This window comes from Bufo bufo, chromosome 2 (genome assembly GCF_905171765.1).
Source record: "Bufo bufo chromosome 2, aBufBuf1.1, whole genome shotgun sequence".
NCBI lineage: Eukaryota > Metazoa > Chordata > Amphibia > Anura > Bufonidae > Bufo > Bufo bufo.
In genome coordinates, this window is record NC_053390.1 from 467,699,538 (window position 1) to 467,719,445 (window position 19,908).

Sequence of the window (19,908 nt, forward strand, 5' to 3'; positions counted from 1 at the left end):
TTCTTTGTAGAGTATAAGTATCCTCTACTCTTCTGGTTTCTTCCCCTTGACCAGCTCGAATCCCTATTCGTTTTCTTTGCTTGAAAGGGGGTCCCTTTTTTAACCCTCCGAAAGGGAAATTTCCTTTTTCCAGAGTCCCTGGGAAAGGTTTTCTTTGAGTCAGAAGCTTTTTCTAGGATGGATTCTAAATCTTCCCCAAACAACAAATTACCATGAAAAGGCAAGGTACATAACTTTAGTTTTGAACTGACCTCTCCCGACCAAGACTTTAACCAGAGGGACCTTCTTGCCACGACCGCTAACCCAGATGCCTTTGCAGCTATCCTGACTGATTCCGCAGTGGAGTCCGATAGGAAATCCACAGCTTTAATTAAGAGCGGAAAGGAATCTTTTAGACGATCATATGAATTTCCGCTTTTCAGTAAGGCTTCTAACTGCGTGAGCCATTTCTTTAGTGATCTGGATACTGATGTTGCAGCTAGGTTTGGTTTAAACAGGGCCGCACAAGCTTCCCATGTTTTTTTGAGGGTTTGATCCGTCTTTTTATCCATGGGGTCCCTTAATGATCCCATATCTTCAAATGGTAAGGCGTTTGGACCTTTCACTAATTTAGATAGGGAAACGTCTATTTTAGGCCAAGTTGTTAAAAGGGCCTTATCTTCACTAGAAAAAGGGAGCCGTCGCCTTATTGTCTTAGGAATGAACAATTTCCTATCTGGGGACCTCCATTCCCTTTTAATTAGATCGTGCATATTTTTATGTACCGGAAAGCCTCGGTTAGACCTCTGCTCAAATCCACTGAACATCTCGTCATGGACTGATCTGCGGACCTTTTCCTCAGAAAGATCCATAGTGGCCCTAACCGCTTTAATTAACTCTCTGGTATCCTCTGATGAAAAAATATGGGATTACACTTACCGGTAATAGTTTTTCCTTGAGCCTATGACAGCACCCATGGATAGCATCCGCCCCCTTCCTCAGGACAGAAAACAGGAAGCACAGCCTCTTCAAAAAGGGGAGGTACAACCCCCATCATGCCAGTCCTATTCCAAGAACTAAGGAGACAAAAACCAGACTACACCACAACACACCACAACACACCTTCTCATTCAAAGAGTTTTCTTTATTTTCATGACTATGAAAATTGTAGATTCACACTGAAGGCATCAAAACTATGAATTAACACATGTGGAATTATATACATAACAAACAAGTGTGAAACAACTGAAAATATGTCATATTCTAGGTTCTTCAAAGTAGCCACCTTTTGCTTTGATTACTGCTTTGCACACTCTTGGCATTCTCTTGATGAGCTTCAAGAGGTAGTCCCCTGAAATGGTTTTCACTTCACAGGTGTGCCCTCTCAGGTTTCATAAGTGGGATTTCTTGCCTTATAAATGGGGTTGGGACCATCAGTTGCGTTGAGGAGAATTCAGGTGGATACACAGCTGATAGTCCTACTGAATAGACTGTTAGAATTTGTATTATGGCAAGAAAAAAGCAGCTAAGTAAAGAAAAACAAGTGGCCATCATTACTTTAAGAAATTAAGGTCAGTCAGTCAGCCGAAAAATTGGGAAAACTTTGAAAGTAAGGGCTATTTGACCATGAAGGAGAGTGATGGGGTGCTGCGCCAGATGACCTGGCCTCCACAGACACCGGACCTGAACCCAATCGAGATGGTTTGGGGTGAGCTAGACCGCAGAGTGAAGGCAAAAGGGCCAACAAGTGCTAAGCATCTCTGTGAACTCCTTCAAGACTGTTGGAAGACCATTTCAGGGGACTACCTCTTGAAGCTCATCAAGAGAATGCCAAGAGTGTGCAAAGCAGTAATCAAAGCAAAAGGTGGCTACTTTGAAGAACCTAGAATATGACATATTTTCAGTTGTTTCACACTTGTTTGTTATGTATATAATTCCACATGTGTTAATTCATAGTTTTGATGCCTTCATAGTCATGAAAATAAAGAAAACTCTTTGAATGAGAAGGTGTGTCCAAACTTTTGGTCTGTACTGTGTGTATATATATATATATATATATATATATATATATATATATATATATATATATATATATATATATACATACATACATACATATACACACACACACACACACACACACACACACCATTTATTTTTTATTTTTTTCGGAGGTTATTAGGCGGGTGCTGTCATAGGCTCAAGGAAAAACGATTACCGGTAAGTGTAATCCCATATTTCCCCCCTCGCCTATGACAGCACCCATGGATATCTAGGCGAGATTATCTAGGGTGGGACAACTGCTTGGAGGACTTTACGCCCAAACCCTAAACCTTCCTGTGAAGGAAGCTGCAGTCTATAGTGTTTAAAGAAGGTATGAGAAGAACTCCACGTAGCAGCTCTGCAAATCTGGTCAATAGAAGCAGAAGCTCTTTCTGCCCAGGATGTAGAGCAAGTATCGGCCCCTGCACTAGTAGCCCCGGGAAGACAGGAAGTACCCAGGGATCTGCTACTGACATCCTCCTTAGCCAGGAAAACCAGACCCTCCTGGGCCAAAAGTGGGCTATAGTAATTACTAGGGCCTTCTCCTCCCGAATCTTCCTCAGGACTCTTGGGAGTAGTTTTATAGGAGGGAAGGCGTACAGGAGGCCTACACTCCATGATTGGGCCAATGCATCCACCGCCGTGGGCTGCTCTAATGGGGACAGAGAGAAGAATCTTTTCACTTTTCTGTTTCCCCTTGTGGCAAAGAGATCTACCACCGGGAGACCCCAAAGAGCCACAATGTCGTTGAAGACCTGTTGATTCAGGGACCATTCCCCCTGCCGAACACACTGCCTGCTCACATTCTCCTTTCCCTTTAAGTGTACTGCCCTGATCGATGGAAGGAAACCCTCTGCTAGCTCGAAAATCTCTTTGGTGAGAGAAATTAGGTCTGGAGATCTGGTCCCCCCCCTGACGATTGATATGAGCTACTGCCGTCATGTTGTCTGAGTAGATCAAAATATTTCTGCCTTTTAAGAGGTGGAGGCTCCTCCCCAAGGCCATGAGGATCGCTAGAAGCTCCTTGAAATTGTGAGATTTGGGAACTATCTCCTGATTCCACGGTCCCTGCAGAAGTAGAGAATCTGTGTGAGCTCCCCAACCCCAAGGGCTTGCATCTGTAGTCAGAGTAAGGGGATCCTTCCTTGACCAAGGGACTCCATTTTGAAGGTTGGAAGGCACCGTCCACCATTCTAGATCTTTTAACGTTTGAGTTGAAAGGGAAAAGAGAGAATCCAAGGATTGGGGATCTTTGTCCCAAACCCCCAGGATCTGCAACTGAAGTGACCGAGTGGAAGTGGGCCCATTCCACCCCCGGGATTGCAGCCGTCATTAGGCCTAGAACTGACATAGCTTCTCTTAGAGAGATGGAGTGGCGAGCTACAAGGTCCTGAACCCTGGAGACTAGCAGAGATATTTTCTGTGTTGGAAGAAAACACATTTGTTTCTGGGAGTCCAGGAGTAGCCCCAGAAAGGTGCATATCTGGCTTGGCACAAGATTGGATTCCTGGAGATTTAACTCCCAACCCAACTTCACCAGCACCTCCCTGAACCAGAAAATCCGATCGATTAATTGACCTGGTTCCCGAGAGAGAAGGAGGAAATCGTGTAGATAGGGAATGACAATCAGATCCTTCTCCCTCAGATGAGCCATCATCTCTGCTACAATCTTTGTGAAAAGCCTGGGTGCCTGAGACAACCCAAACGGCAGGGCCCGAAACTGTACATGTAGGAGTCTGTCCGGGAACTGAACTGCTACTCTTGGGTACCTCTGGTGACTGGGATGAATTGGAACGTGGTAATAAGCGTCCCTGAGATCCAGGGTCGCCATTTAGCAGCCCGGGAATAAATTTGGGATTATGGAACTGATAGTCTCCATACGAAATCTCTCGTACACCAGGTATTTGTTGAGCAGTTTCAGATTTATTATAGTACGGAAGGTGCCATTCGGCTTCTTTACAAGGAAAAGCGTTGAATAGTATCCCGTCTCCCTCTCTTGAGCTGGAACCTCCTGCAGGACCCTTTTCTTCAGCAAATCCGAAATCTCCAGACTTAATGCTTCTAGCTTCTCTGGGCTGGAGCGATAGTCCATCAAAACGAATCTTTCTGGAGGAGTTCTTAGGAAGTTCAGGCAATAGCCCTCTGAAATGATTGAAAGAATCCAGGGGCTGTTCGAGATCTTCCGCCATTGCTCTGCGAAGAGGGAGAGACGACCTCCAACCGGGGGTCTGGCGTCATTGCGGAGGTTTTTTAGAGGCCTCTCCACCTGAAAAAAAGAAAACCCTTGTTCCCTCTGGCCGCATTACAAGACTGTCTGGGAGTTTCTCTTCTCTTGAAGTTAAATCTGGATGTCTGAGAACGAAAGGGCTTCTTAGGAGGCTGCTGATGCATAGAAGGGAAACCCTTTTTTCTGTCAGAAGCCTTTTCCAGCAGATCGTCCAACGTGGGCCCGAAGAGAAATTCCCCCCCGACAGGGAATAGCACACAATTTCGCCTTTGAACCTGCATCTCCCTTCCAGTCCTTTAACCAAATCGCTCTGCGGGCGGAATTTGAAAGAGCTGCGGCTCTCGCTGACCGCCTCAGGGAGTCCACTGAGGCATCTGCTAAAAAAAATCAATGGCACTATACAGAGTTGGAAATGACGAGAGCAATTGTTCCACGGGCGCTCCCATCTTTATTTACTCTTCCATCTCTTTCATCCAAACCTTTAAAGACCTGGCAACAGAAGTGGCGGCTATAGCGGGCCTGAATGAGCCAGCCGTCGCCTCCCAGTTCTTTTTTAAATAGACCTCAGCTCTTCTGTCCATTGGATCTTTCAGAGTACCCGAGTCTTCAAATGGGAGGGCTGCTCTCTTAGGCTGGGTTCAGACCTGAGCGTATTTGATATGCGCGTTTAACGCGCGTTTTTTGGAATAGTAAACGCGCGTTTGTGCGATTGACTGCAGTGTCCTATGGCCACAAACGCGCGTCAAAACGCCCCAAAGAAGCTCAAGAACTTGTTGAGCGTAGGGCGTTTTTCAGCGCGTTCAAACGCGCTGTAAAACGCTCAAGTGAGAAACAGGGCCATAGGGAAGCATTGGTTTTCATGTGTTGAGCGTTTTACAGCGCGTTTTACAGCGCGTTTGAACGCGCTGTAAAACACTCAAGTGTGAACCCAGCCTTAGAGATTTTCGCTACCGGAGCATCTAGCTTCGGGGCTCTATCCCAATCAGCTGAGGCTTTGTCTTCGAAGGGATACTTCCTTTTTAAGGCAGAAGGCACGAAAATTTTTCTATCCGGCCTACTCCATTCATTCTTAATTACCGAAGTTATGTTTTCATGTACATCAAAACACTTCAGCCTCCTAGGACCTAGGCCCTCAAACATGGAATCTCTCATGGACTGGGGTTCTGCCTGATCGTCAAGCCCCATAGTTGCCCTGACGATCCCGACTAGGGAATTAATGTTCTCTGGAAGGAACAGAGGTCTCCCTGCCAGTTGCTCATCCTGGGAGTGATCCGAGGACGGAAGTTCTCCCTCCTCCTCTAATCACGATAACAACTCCTGATCACTTGAAGCGGGAATAGAGACAGCAGCGGAAGTGCAAGGGCAATCTTCAAGCAGATTACTCAAGGACTTCTTCACTGATTCTTTAACCTCATCCTTGATAATCTTTTTTAGGCTTGATGAGAGAAGGGGGCTCATCCTCCAACAATTTGCCCACGCAGGTTTACCCCAACCGGACGGTAGCTTTCCTTTGCAAATAGCGCAGCCCCGCTCCTTGGACCTTGACCCCCTTTTCTCTTTGGAAGTCTAAACACACAAAATAAATGAAGACTCCCATCAAGATCTGAAATAAATGAAAAAGGCAGGGCATTCACCCCTCTTACCCCCACCGGTACCAAGGATTCGTTGGTGGTTTCAGTGGGTTCTGCGCGCTGTGTGGGCTCCATTTTCTGCCACTGGCTTTCGTCTATGGAGGTCACTGCAGGCCAAAACACCAGCCTGCAGTGAGAGCTGGCTGGATTTGAACTTGCCGGGCGCGTACCGGCACCCTCCCCTTCCGGCCCAAGGCCACGCCTCCTCCCACTGCAGAATCCGGAGGCCAGGATCCGGTGCCAACTAATGACGTCAGCGCCCCGGCCTGACCTACCCGGAAGTGACGGCGTCGCGCACCCGCGCGAACGCCAGACCGTAGCCGAACATACAGCACGGCCGCAGAGGTGCTGGGGACACACAGGGCGGCCCCGATGGGGGAGTGACCGGAACGAGGGGGAGTCCAGAGGTCCAGGCTTCAGCAGCGGCTTCCAAAGAAGGCTTACGCTGCTCGGGTAGGCCCTCCTCCCACGGGTAAAAAAAAAAAAAAAACAAGGGGCTCCCGCAGCTCCGTCTCTTCATGCTGTGCATTCCACCCTGTCCCTTAGGACAGGAAACAGAACTGGCATGATGGGGGTTGTACCTCCCTTTTGAAGAGGCTGTGCTTCCTGTTTCCTGTCCTGAGGAAGGGGGCGGATGCTATCCATGGGTGCTGTCATAGGCGAGGGGGGAAAAGATAGTTTTTAAATTCTGAATCAGATCCAGAATCTTCGGACCCGAGTTCTCCTGATTCTGAATCTTCCTCTAATTCAGAATCAGACGTTTGTCGCTGGTCCCTGCGTCTGTTTGGAGCAGGAAGGGATTAATGAGGTAGCTGACATAGCAGCCCTGATTTCTTCCCTAAATGTGTTTTTAAGTTCTTCCTTTAAGGACGGAACCAATTCCTTAGAAATATTGTCAGTGCACTTTTTACAAACTTTCTTAGTAGAGGAATCTGAATGTTTAACAGAACAGATACTGCACTTTTTAGCCCTCTGACTAGTTTTAGCTTTCAGAGCACTCTCTTTCTCACTCTGCACACATACAGAAAGAAAGAAAACATAAGGGTTAAATAACAGAATATACTGCCTTAACCCAAGTCCTGGTGGCATTACTCACAGTTACAGATCCCTGAGTGGTCTCCATAACTTCACCTGGATCCAGCATGTTTCAGGGTAACAAGCAACCTTACTGTTCCCCCTTAAATAGCTTCACCTTAAGACCTCAGATCAGAGGACGGCCTCAGTCATAATCCTGCGCGATTTTTGAATTTCCCGCCGCCGCCGGCATGCAATCCACCGCCGGAAGTGCTCTCAGGCCCCATACCGGAAGTACGCCTGTGGAATGCATGGAGCGCGTCCACTTCCGGTGATGACACTGTGAGCGCCGGCCATGCCGGATCGCAGTGTGGAGCTCAGCAACTGACCGGAGGGACTCCCTGAGTGTCTGGTCCCACGTGGACCTGTCTGCCCGCGCTAGCAGCAGGTAAGAGACAGGTCTTCAGAGCCCGTTTCACCCAACTAGGGTTCGGACTCTGCTGCCTCCTCACATGGTATCCTCTTTCTTCATGGTCAGCGACCATAAGGGAAAACCCTATCTCCTACCTGGAGGGACAGGAAGGCACTGAGGAGGAGCATCAAATTTATACTTCCTGTCCCTACCTGGTTGGAGGCGGGTCATCTCTCATGGTATGCCGTCATGGAGGATGAAAGGGAAAAAATGGTTTATTTAGCACAGTTTATATTTTAAATTTTTTACGGTGTTCATCTGAGGGGTTAGGTCAGGTGATATTTTTATAGAGCCGGTTTTATTTTATTTATGTAAGTTTTACACAATAACAGCTTTTTTCAAACAAAAAAAAAAATAATTATGTTTTAGTGTCTCCATATTCTGAGCCATATTTTTTTTTATTTTTTTTTTGGGCGATTGAGGTAGGGGCTAATTTTTAGCGAATGAGGTGACGGTTAGATTGGTACTATTTTGGTTGGCAAACGCATTTTTGATCGCTTGCTGTTGTACTTTTTGTGATGTAAGATGACAAAAAAAATTGTTTATTTAGCACAGTTTTTATTTTTTATGGTGTTCATCTGAGGGGTTAGGTCATGTGATATGTTTATAGAGCCGGTCGATACTATTTTTATTTATTTTTACTTGAAACTTAATTTTTCACTTTATTTTTTGTCCCACTTTGGGACTTGAACTTTTGGGGGTATATTCCTTTACAATGGATTCCAATACTTCTGTATTGGAATGCATTGGCTGTATGAGTAATACTGTGTGTATTACTCATACAGCTTCCAGGGCCTGTGAGAGCCAGGGGGCTGGATCTCACAGGCTCTTCACCGGAAGGCAGCGCAGATGCCTCAGGAAGGCATCGCTACAGATCAGCTGAAGAGGCCATGGCAGTCATGAATGGGAATGAGCTGTAACACATAGCACAGCTTTGTCACCTGTGGCTCCTTCAAACAGCTCATCGGTGGGGGTGCACCGTTCTCAGATGGCAGCCCACATAATCATAATCAATATAAAAAACAAAAATCACAAACATCTGTAATTGGAAAATAAACAGACTAGAAAAAAAAAGGAATCTGGCAGGAAAAAAATGGCGACACATTGTCTATAAGCTATTAAAATGAGAGAACATTTCAAGCGTCCATGAAATGAACAAAACAACAAACATACCATGTAGTATCCGGGCAGCAATTTCTGCAGGAACTCCGCTTCTTTATGCATGACAGTCTTGATAATGAACTCATCATCACTAGTGACATAAAATAAAGAGCCACTGGCTCCAGGGTTGGAGAGTTCAATGAGAGGTTCATTACACAGAGAATACTGTAAATTAAAGCAGGAAGGAGTAAGTAAGGTGAGCCATTTGATCTAGGGCCAGGGGCTATTCATAGTATTCAGTATATTGGGCAGACTAGATGGGCCAAATGGTTCTTATCTGTCGACACATTCTATGTTTCTATGATCTAAGGCCTAGTTTTTACTTGCATATTTCTTTCCAGTAGAGAAACTGGAGTTTCCCCCAAGTAGTAGGGGGGAGTAGCCCCCAAATGACAGCAATGCCACAATTTTACATACAATCTTTGGCAAATTCGTATTAATGTGGAGCCCCCTCCTAAAGCCTCATGCACACGACCGTAATGGGCCCAGGAACCATGGTCTGTGTGTCTGCTGGACCTCCCAGGCCATGGCTCCCGTGAACTCACTGTATCATAGTGTTTTATGTTACAGTCAGTTCATATCTCATTGCGGATCTCTTCTACTGAACTCACAGTTTAGTAGAAGTACGGACCATGTTTTCCAGGCCCATCATGGTCGTGTGCATGAGCCCTTAGGCAGAAGAAAAATCGATAAATTAATTAGACACTTACCAAATAGTCATCTGGGCGAATTCCAAAGAGTTCTCGAAAATATCTGAAAGCCACAGGGGCATATGTCTTAAAGCGAAAGTCCGGGTAATGATGGGCAGGAGTAAGATTGCTGCCTTCACTACAAATTAACCAAAAGGAGTCAAGATCAGTGAGAAGTCTTGGGTAAGCACTCACACTTTAAAGTCAATCTCCTCACCTAGGAAAGAAGATGCTCTCAACAACATAGAAATCTTGCATCAGGACATCCCTCTCTGGTTTGGAACTCAGATTGCCCACAGTATAGCCAATACCCAATTGTATGGCACCTTTTAATGTTGATGATGTGGTCTGTGGAGTACACGGTGGTTAGTAAAATATTACTGAGGGACATTATCTACATCTGCACCAAAGATCTGCTTATAGCTAACCTTTTTATAGGTGGTTTCTCCTGACGCATCTACTCCACGGTGCCCAATTTTCTTACCAGCTCCTGGCTGCATAAATAAAGGAGAGACTTACTGTAATAAGTGGTCATTAAAAAATATATATTTGTATGGTTTTCTGCAAATACTACTTTTTAATTGGATCATACCTCAATAAGAAAGACTTTCCGTCTGCATCTTTCACACTAATTCAAATCAAAAAGTATACTGAAGCTAAATGCACACCTCAGGTCACATCCACGTGGATTTCAAGGTAGAGTTTCTCTATGTAAGACACAGCATCGGTTTCAAAGTCAATGACTTGTATGTTAAAGGGACTGACAGACAACCTATTAAATGCTCTATGAAACAAGCCAGTATGATGCACAGCTACAGAGCATGCCAGGTATGCAAATGATGCAGCCATCTTGGCTGATGGGCCTAGAGGGAGCACACAGCAACAAGTACATCACATTAGTAAGGAAGGTGTGGGGAATGGCCCATCATTTCCATACAGGGAAAGAGTCTGTATGTATTAGCACCTGCTGACTTCGGGTGTTCCTCAAATCTGGTTCTCAGCGCCCACCTGCTGGTCAAGTTTTCAAGATTAGTATTGAGCAGGTGATATAATTCATGTCCGTGCATCAGGTATTCATTCTGTGGGATATTCTCAAATCATGACCGGTAGGTGGGCCCTGAGGACTGGAGTTGAGGAACACCGCTTTAGGGCATCCAATAGATGCCTTAAAGGGGTTATCCTATTCTAAAAAAAAAAAAAAAAAAAAAAAAAAGCCCCCCCATAGACTGGGCCCCCCATGCTGAATATACTTACTCGGGTCCCTGCTCCCTGCTCCGCTCCTGGTCCCTGCACTGCTGCTTGTCCCCGTGCCTGGATGAAAACATGGCATGCGGGCACCAGCCTCCCTAGCGCCACCCGCAATGCTAGGGAGGCTCGTCCTCGCCTGCCATTGGCTGCTGGATAGAGCCAGGGAGTAGGATTTTTTTTTCTTCAGGTCAAAACTAAAAACAGACCAAATCTTGGAAACCCATATAAGAGCGCTGTCAGCATGCTGAGAAGCTAACTGGAAATTGTCAACCACTATGGAAGGAATATATTAACACATTTTCCGCCACATTTCTCGCACATAGCCTCGTCGTCATTTTGAACTTTCCTGTTCACCTTTTAGAGTCAAATGATGATGAAACTTTAGCAGGTATAGATTTCATTTACTGATACACACAGATGGACCAGAGGTGTGTGCCTCTTAATACATTTAGTGCCTCTTATGCTAGCACACTTCAGATTAAATTTCCCTCTACACCTATGCAACAAAAAACTATGGTGGGTATTTATCAACTGCTCTGCGCCAGTGTTCTGCCATCTAAGTGGGAGGGGTTAAGATGGAGGGGCGTGGTCAGACATGTTTCAACAAATGTAAAAACTGAAAATACCAAAATAAAAAAAAGGTGCAAACCTGCACCTGCTCATAGCAGGCATTACAGAGGCAGGGTAACTCGATCTGCTATGCAGATTCAGGCAGCTCCAATTCACTAAAATAGAGGTTACGGTAACAACGGAGCGCCAGGACAACCCCTTTAACCCTATATGGCCCATGAATACACACTTATGCACAACAGAATTCTTACCTCTGAAGCCGCTCTCTTTCCAATGACATCTATTAATATAGAAAACGGAAACCCCTATTAGTGCAAAACCTGAAGACAAGTGAAGTCATATACATTTTTGTATCCTATCTTTGCACTAATGAAAAAAGGATGAATTAGTTTTGTTCATATAAACTTCTAGCTGAAAGACAATGTAAAAAACAAAAAAAGGACTTGGGCTACTTTCACACTAGCGCTTTTTGTGGCTCAGTCATGGATCTGCAAAAACGCTTCCGTTACCATAATACAAGCGCATGCATCCGTCATGAATGGATCCGTTTGTACACTGCTCAAAAAAATAAAGGGAACACTTAAACAACACAATGTAACTCCAAGTCAATCACACTTCTGTGAAATCAAACTGTCCACTTAGGAAGCAACACTGAGTGACAATCAATTTCACATGCTGTTGTGCAAGTGGGATAGACAACAGGTGGCAATTATAGGCAATTGGCAAGACACCCCCAATAAAGGAGTGGTTCTGCAGGTGGTGACCCCAGACCACTTCTCAGTTCCTATGCTTCCTGGCTGATGTTTTGGTCACTTTTGAATGCTGGCGGTGCTTTCACTCTAGTGGTAGCATGAGATGGAGTCTACAACCCACACAAGTGGCTCAGGTAGTGCAGCTTATCCAGGATGGCACATCAATACGAGCTGTGGCAAGAAGGTTTGCTGTGTCTGTCAGCGTAGTGTCCAGAGCATGGAGGCGCTACCAGGAGACAGGCCAGTACATCAGGAGACGTGGAGGAGGCCAACAACCCAGCAGCAGGACCGCTACCTCCGCCTTTGTGCAAGGAGGAACAGGAGGAGCACTGCCAGAGCCCTGCAAAATGACCTCCAGCAGGCCACAAATGTGCATGTGTCTGCTCAAACGGTCAGAAACAGACTCCATGAGGGTGATATGAGGGCCCGACGATCCACAGGTGGGGGTTGTGCTTACAGCCCAACACCGTGCAGGACGTTTGGCATTCGCCAGAGAACACCAAGATTGGCAAATTCGCCACTGGCGCATTGTGCTCTTCACAGATGAAAGCAGGTTCACACTGTGCATATGTGACAGACGTGACATAGTCTGGAGACGCCGTGGAGAACGTTCTGCTGCCTGCAACATCCTCCAGCATGACCGGTTTGGCACTGGGTCAGTAATGGTGTGGGGCGGCATTTCTTTGGAGGGCCGCACAGCCCTCCATAGGTAGCGTGACTGCCATTAGGTACCGAGATGAGATTCTCAGACCCCTTGTGAGACCATATGCTGGTGCGGTTGGCCCTGGGTTCCTCCTAATGCAAGACAATGCTAGACCTCATGTGGCTGGAGTGTGTCAGCAGTTCCTGCAAGACTAAGGCATTGATGCTATGGACTGGCCCGCCCGTTCCCCAGACCTGAATCCAATTGAGCACATCTGGGACATCATGTCTCGCTCTATCCACCAACGTCACGTTGCACCACAGACTGTCCAGGAGTTGGCAGATGCTTTAGTCCAGGTCTGGGAGGAGATCCCTCAGGAGACCGTCCGCCACCTCATCAGGAGCATGCACAGGCGTTGTAGGGAGGCCATACAGGCACGTGGAGGCCACACACACTACTGAGCCTCATTTTGACTTGTTTTAAGGACATTACATCAAAGTTGGATCAGCCTGTAGTGTGTTTTTCCACTTTAATTTTGAGTGTGACTCCAAATCCAGACCTCCATGGGTTAAAAAATTTGATTTCCATTTTTTTATTTTTGTGTGATTTTGTTGTCAGCACATTCAACTATGTAAAGAACAAAGTATTTCAGAAGAATATTTTATTAATTCAGATCTAGGATGTGTTATTTTTGTGTTCCCTTTATTTTTTGAGCAGTGTATTATGTCTTTTATAGCCATGACGGATCCGTCATGAACACCATTGAAAGTCAATGGGGGACGGATCACTTTTCTGTTGTGTCAGAAAATGGATCCGTCCCCATTGACTTACATTGTGAGTCAGGATGGATCCATCTTGTTCAGCATCACATCGCGGACAGAAAAACGCTGCTTGCAGAGTTATTCTGTCTGCGATAGGAGTGCAACCAAACGGAACGGAAATCAATCTGGTGCATTCTGTTTGGTTCAGTTTTGTCCCCCTTGACAATGAATGGGAACAAAACAGAAGCGGTTTTTCTCCAGTATTGAGACCCTATGACTGATCTCAATAGCGGAATTGAAACGCTAGTGTGGAAGTAGCCTTAAACCTCATGCACACGGCCGTGCCGTTTTTTGCGGTCCGCAGACCACGGATCCACAAAAAACGGAAGTCGCCCGTGTTGCCTTCCGCAATTTGAAGAACGGAACGGGCGCCGGCAATATAAATGCCTATTCTTGTCCGCAAAGCGCGGACAAGAATAGGACATGTTATATTTTTTTAGCGGGGCTGCGGAACGGAGCCACGGATGCGGACAGCACACGGAGTGCTGTCCGCATCTTTTGCGGCCCCATTGAAGTGAATGGGTCCGCATCTGAGCCGCCAAAGCGGCAGCTCGGATGCGGACCCAAACAACGGTCGTGTGCATGAGGCCTTAGCAATCCACAACTCCAGGGCTGAGTACTGGCAGCTCGTCTGTAATGGACATCACAAGAATCATAGAAGGGGACATCCACTCTAGTTGGTTACCCAATTCATTCGGAGACTGCCAGGCATACTCAGCACTTGCCATAGTCAATTTGGTATGGAGTCAATAGGGCTTGACTCAACAGCAGTGGCCGCCATAGAATAATACTGTGCATAGCACAGGTAATTAGCTCATGTGCGATGTCGTGTTAAGAGCAGGGCTGGACAAGCTAGAAGCGTCTAGGACCGCAGATGTACAAAGCGGTGCAGCCATTTTGGATGGCAGAAGAGGAGGTCGGAAATTGGAAGATCTGCAGCTCCAAACATGAAAAGCAGGCCACCGGTTACCGGTCAGTCTTCTGTTTGTTCCCCAGTTACATGAATTTTATTCTGGAACAGGAGGGTCACTTTTAAGAAAAACTCTACCTGAGAGACCTATGGGGCACATTTATGACGCAAGGTCTAATTCAGACAGTAACAATTTCCATTTGTGTGCTATCCGGACTGCACCTGCATAGCACATGGCGTAGTTCACACTTGCAGCATGCACCAGTCTTGTCTGCTTTCCATCTGAGACGTATTCATTCAGAAGAACAGGCCCAGAGGAAATACAGACGTCCAGATACATCTGTGTTTTGCAGACGGATATTGAAGGGCCACCTGAATGAGGCTTAATGTTAAGTATATTCTGAGGAGAACATTGGGCAACTTATTCCAAAATGGAACAGAAGGGTGCAGACTTCATCAAAGCGGCACAACCATTGCTTCATGTCCTGCCCTCTGATGGATCCTTTTCATCGGTCATACAAGTCAATACTTGATTTAATGAATGAGCCTCAATGCCTCTTCTAGCACTGTCCACATCTATACTTTGGCACACCACTGGAGGCCTTCCTTACATGTAAAATGGCAGCCCTAGCAGCAGATATCTACCAGAAGGTTGCTTAAAAGCCTACTAAACTGATCTGGATGTTCTCCAGCAAGCATTCAGCTGGACATAATAATAACTATTGGGAAAGTAGTTACCCTTTAATCCCACATATATGTGCACTAACCTGAGCTACCTTTGTGTGAGCATGTAATGCAGCCCCCTGCCAAAGATGTTCTTAAGGTGGTCTTTTACTCGCGCCCCACAACAAAACCTACCGCAGGTAAACAATTGACATTAGGTTGAATCATCGTGCAGAGAAATCCGGTTCACTGCCTCTGCTCAGGAAAAGCCTTCATTTGTTCCTTTAATGAAACCCCGTTATTGCCTTCTGCCCATAAGCACAAGAGAGCAGATGAGGGGGATTAGACAGATTTAGGAGGGGAAGTTCAGGATGGCAGTGGCTGGATTTAGTCTCAGAGAGGAGGGAGTATGAAAGATTAATCGGCTGATGACATCATCTCCATATACAATCTGTACACTCTGCTAAGCCGCATGTGCAGAGAGCAAGCTCTGCTGCCCAATTACGTCCTGTGCAACCCAATGCAGAGAAGCTCCAAACTGGGAAAGCCCACCGGTCGGCACTCTTCAGGTTACAATCTCTAGTCTTCTTTCCACTTCTTCACGCATGAAATTAAACTTGGCATTGCTATTAACAGCTTGTACAACGCTATGACTAGGGCTGGAGACATCCCACAGAAAGATTTCAAACTAAGGCCTCATGCACAGCCGCAATTTGCGGTCCCCAATGCACGGGCAACGTTCATGCGGCTGTCACAGATGGATCCAGATTTAGACTTAAATGGGTCTGTAATCGGTCCACACCGCAAAAAAATAATAATATAGAACTTGCGTAGAGAAACCCCACGGACCCGGCCACAATACGGGCAACGGCCATGTGTATGAGGCCTATGTTGACATCACAGTTTTGTCCCCTGTTTAACACATATTGGAAACAAAGGATACAATATTGTACTACACTACACTTTTCTATCCTGATGAGCCCAGGAAAAAAACATAGATGAATGGATTATTTTTTTATTTATTTTTTCTTTACTCTGGAACCCTATGGTGTCGGAGGTGTATGTGTTAAAGTGGGTGTCTCATTTTAGGAATTGGTGACCTATTGCTAGGATATACCACCAGTGTCAGACAGGTAACAGAACGGAGCCCTGAAATTGCCCACAATGGGGACCCAAAGGCGAATGAGAACTGACCGCACATGCTCTCCATTAACTTCTATGGAAGCCCTGAAAATAGCCAAGCGCAGTCCCATAGAAGTGAATGGCAAACACACTGCGCATGCACGGCCGCCTCTCCAGTCACCTCTATGGGACAGCCTGAAATTGCTGAGGTAGCGATTGGCAATTTTCAGAACTTTCATTGAAGGGAATGGAGGATGGCCACACTTGTGTTCTGGAGGTGGGAGCAGGTCCCAGAGGTGGGAACCACACCTATGTCATCGGTGGCATATCCTAGCGATAGGTCACCAATTCCTGAGATGAGACACCCCCTTTAAACGTGGAACCAAAACATGACGTGGACACAGCCTACGTGTGTTAAATAGGGACTGACACATGCTCAGGAAGGAAATTGAATTCTCTGCCCACAACTGAAAATTTACACTGCGCAAGCGCTAGTTCACTGCAGCATGGCCCGTGTAGGACATCGCAGATTAGCGCTGAATGTGCTGGACACTTAGGAGCTCTGGTAACACCCAGTAGGCATGGCTGCTCTAATTTCCATCCGGTACAGGGGATGTCACTGGGGAAAGAGCCATACATTTAAAATTGTGCTTATGTGTGCTAGGTTGTGGGAATGGTCTAGAGCAGGGATGCCCAACCTGCGGACCTCAGCAGTTGCAAAACTACAACTCCCAACATGCCTGGACAGCCTACAGCTATTAGAGCATGCTGGGAGTTGTAGTTTTACAACAGCTGGAGGGCTGCAGGTTGGGCATCCCTGGTCTAGAGGGGTAAAACGTGGTGGGAATCTAAGTACAAGACTACACAGGCACCCAATTACACTGGGTCCAGACTCAGTGGAGAGTAAAACCACCATGCGTGCACTATAAGCAAGGAACTCAAAGTAGAGGCACCTGCGTCTGCTAAAGTGCAGCGCATACACACTGCCTCAATCGGCTTTACTGGAGGCAATTCAGCAAAAAAGTCTAATGCAACACCGTTAGCAATTATTGCAAAAAAAATATTTAAAAGAATAATAATAATAATAAATATGTGCTGTGTACACTTTCACAATTATTGCAAAAAAATATTAAAAAAATTATTATTATTATTATTAAATATATATATTATTTTGATCCTGTCATCACAATAACAAGAGAGAGGGTAGAGACACACAGATCTAGATATCAGACAGGACATAGATGGCTACAATACATGGAGAGGAGACAGATAACACTGAGATGAATCCAGGAGGTGTCCCTCCATAGTTCCACTCTGCTGTGAGCCGATACGTGCTCCTAATAAGTACTCACCTTCGCCAAGCTCTGCCGTGGACTCCCCGGCCGCCCGCTCCGGGCTCTCCGCGCACCCCTCATCTTCCTCGGGCTCCTCCATCCTCCACTAGCCTCTCTACCGTTCTCTTGACAGCTTCGCCGGAGGTCTTGCCTCTTACGTCATTACGTTCTGCAGCGCTTTACGTCACTAGTCAGAAGGGTTCCCTCTTCCTATAGGGCGGAGCTTGGGAGACAGTGACCGCCATCATTGCTACTGGCAACAAAAAAAAAAAATTCCCGACAAAATATTGAAAGAGTTATTGAGTGGAAGCATGACAGCAGTATTGCAGTGTGACTCGTGTACAGCCCTGACGGCGGCAGACATAGTTCATGTACTTCTGTCAAGTGCCCGATAATAATAATAGTAATACATATGTGCGCGTACCTTTACGTTCACTTTCTGTAGAGATGTGAGGTAATTCAATAAAACCTCCTGCTGCAGCCATTCACTGTGTAGCTTGTGAGGCTGAGAGCGGGTCCGCGATGAAGGGGTTAAAGGCGAGTGTGCAGCACAGACAGGGTTAAGCTGGCGGAGAGTCTGAGGCGATACCAGGAAATGCAGAGTGACTGGAGACACCTGTAGAGAGAGCACCTGTGGAGCTGCCCGACCTCACCAGGTAGGAGACCCCTCCATTCAGCGGGGATCCCCTCATCCCTTTTAGGGCTCATGCACGCAAACGTATTTTTTTTACTGTGTCCATTCTAGTTTTTACGGAACCATTCACTTCAATGGGTCCACAAAAAATCAGAAATAATACTCCGTCTGCATTCCATATCCGAAAGTCCACATGGCCATTCCGCAAAAAAATAGAACAGGTCCTATTCTTGTCCGTTTTGCAGACAAAGATGGATCTGCAAAAAAACGGATGTCACACAGATTTTTTATTTTTGTGGATCCGTGTGCAATTTGTGGATTCACCATACACAGATGCCGCCCAGGCCACCCATAATAGAAATGCCTATTCGTGTGGGCAAAATGGACAAGAATAGGACATGTTCTATTTTTTTTCGCGGGACCTCGGAACGGAGCAACGGATGCGGACAGCAATGGAATGTTGTCTGCATCTTTTGTAGCCCCATTGAAGTGAATGGGTCCGCATCCAAGCCGCCAAAAATGCAGCTTGGATGCGGACCCAAACAACATTCGTGTGAGTGAAGTCTTAGGCCTCTTTCACACGCACAATACGGATTGTGTCAGGGTGCGTTCAGTGAGACTCGCACCATTTTGCAAACAAGTTCATTCAGTTTTGTCTGTGATTGCGTTCAGTGTGTCAGTTTTTTCCATGCGAGTGTTAGGCTACTTTCACTCTGGCGTTTCTGCGTCCGCCTGTGAGATTCGTTTCAGGGATCTCACAAGCGGCCCAAAACGGATCAGTTCAGCCTCAATGCATTCTGAATGGATGTGGGTCCATTCAGAATGCATCAGTTTGGCTCCGTTCCGCATCCATTCCGCTCTGGAGGCGGACACCAAAACGCTGCTTGCAGGGTTCTGATGTCCGCCTGGCTGTGCGGAGCCAAACGGATCCGTCCTGGGTTACAATGGAAGTCAATGGGGACGGATCCGTTTACATTGACACAATATGGTGCAATTGTAAACGGATCCGTCCCCCATTGACTTTCAATATAAAGTCAGGACGGATCCGTTTGACTTACACTTAGACTTTTTTTTGACTGAGTGTATGCAGACGGATCCGTACTGAACGGATACAAGCGTTTGCATTTATAGGTGCGGATCCGTCTGTGCAGATACCAGACGGATCCGCACCTAACGCAGGTGTGAAAGTAGCCTAATAAGTTTTGGTCTGTTTTTTACACGCGTGAAAAAAAAACTGAAGACTAACAAACAACATCTCCTAGCAACCATCAGAGAAAAACACATTGGGCCAGATTTATCATTAGCTCAAGTCAGAATAATGGAGTGAAAAAGTAGCAAAAAAATGCGCAAACACTAAAACTGCGCACAAATTTGCGACTTTTTTCTGCTCTGCGCTATGCTCGCCAGTTTTCTGAAAGTGGGCGTGTTTTCTTATGTAAATAAATCTCTAGACAGATTTACTATTGGGACTATTTAAAAAGTTCCAAAAAAATGTGCAATTTCACTCCAGTGAGGACCATGCTTATCTTATGAGACTTTTTAATAGAACATGCGACTTTTTGGTAAAGACGTGCAACTTTTTCGTACGATGTGCGACTTTTGTAAAGCTGCTTACTGACGGATAAACTGCTACCGTCAAACCACATTTATTACAGTCTTACAGGGCCGATCATAAATCTGACTTATGTGAAAGTGGAGTGAGCTGTCAGTCATGATAAATCTGGCCCATTGGTGGGAATTTATCATGAGGAGAATATTTGAAGTCTATTCTGCTTGAGTCTGTGTTGGCATACTTTGTGCCACATTTATCAATTGTCACAGGTTGTTTGATAAATTTGCCTTGTCCTTAAACCTAACATTTATGTCTAGAAAAGCTATTCCAGTTGTCCTACTCCACTCTCCTCCTGGAGTGAGATTGCAACTTTTAAAAAAAGTTTCCAACACTGCTGGACTGTTGGTGTCTCATCACAACCCTGGTGACAATCGGATACAGTG

General features: G+C 46.0%; 2 protein-coding genes across 8 annotated transcripts in view; one reads left to right on the plus strand and one right to left on the minus strand.

The window, feature by feature from the left end:
* The window catches only part of PIP5K1C (phosphatidylinositol-4-phosphate 5-kinase type 1 gamma), a 105,094-nt gene extending 87,662 nt beyond the window's left edge, over nt 1-17,432 (minus strand). For 5 of the 6 annotated variants that reach the window (XR_005776273.1, XM_040417691.1, XM_040417690.1 and 2 more), the window contains exons 1-6: nt 17,298-17,432; nt 11,286-11,314; nt 9,645-9,710; nt 9,434-9,564; nt 9,238-9,355; nt 8,540-8,692 (exon numbers count right to left, since the gene is read on the minus strand). Coding sequence is in view for 5 of the 6 variants with exons in the window: in XM_040417691.1 (XP_040273625.1) it covers nt 8,540-8,692; nt 9,238-9,355; nt 9,434-9,564; nt 9,645-9,710; nt 11,286-11,314; nt 17,298-17,379 (579 nt within the window). In the remaining variant the exon portion in view is untranslated. Of the gene's footprint in view, nt 1-8,539; nt 8,693-9,237; nt 9,356-9,433; nt 9,565-9,644; nt 9,711-9,808; nt 9,924-11,285; nt 11,315-17,297 lie in introns of all 6 variants that reach the window. The other variant, XM_040417693.1, reaches the window with a different exon arrangement.
* Nucleotides 17,433-17,551: 119 nt separating this feature from the next.
* TJP3 (tight junction protein 3) overlaps nt 17,552-19,908 on the plus strand; it is a 100,981-nt gene continuing 98,624 nt past the window's right edge. For both annotated transcript variants that reach the window (XM_040417698.1, XM_040417697.1), the window contains exon 1: nt 17,552-17,935. The gene's annotated coding sequence lies outside the window, so the exon portion shown is untranslated. The remainder of the gene's footprint in view (nt 17,936-19,908) is intronic.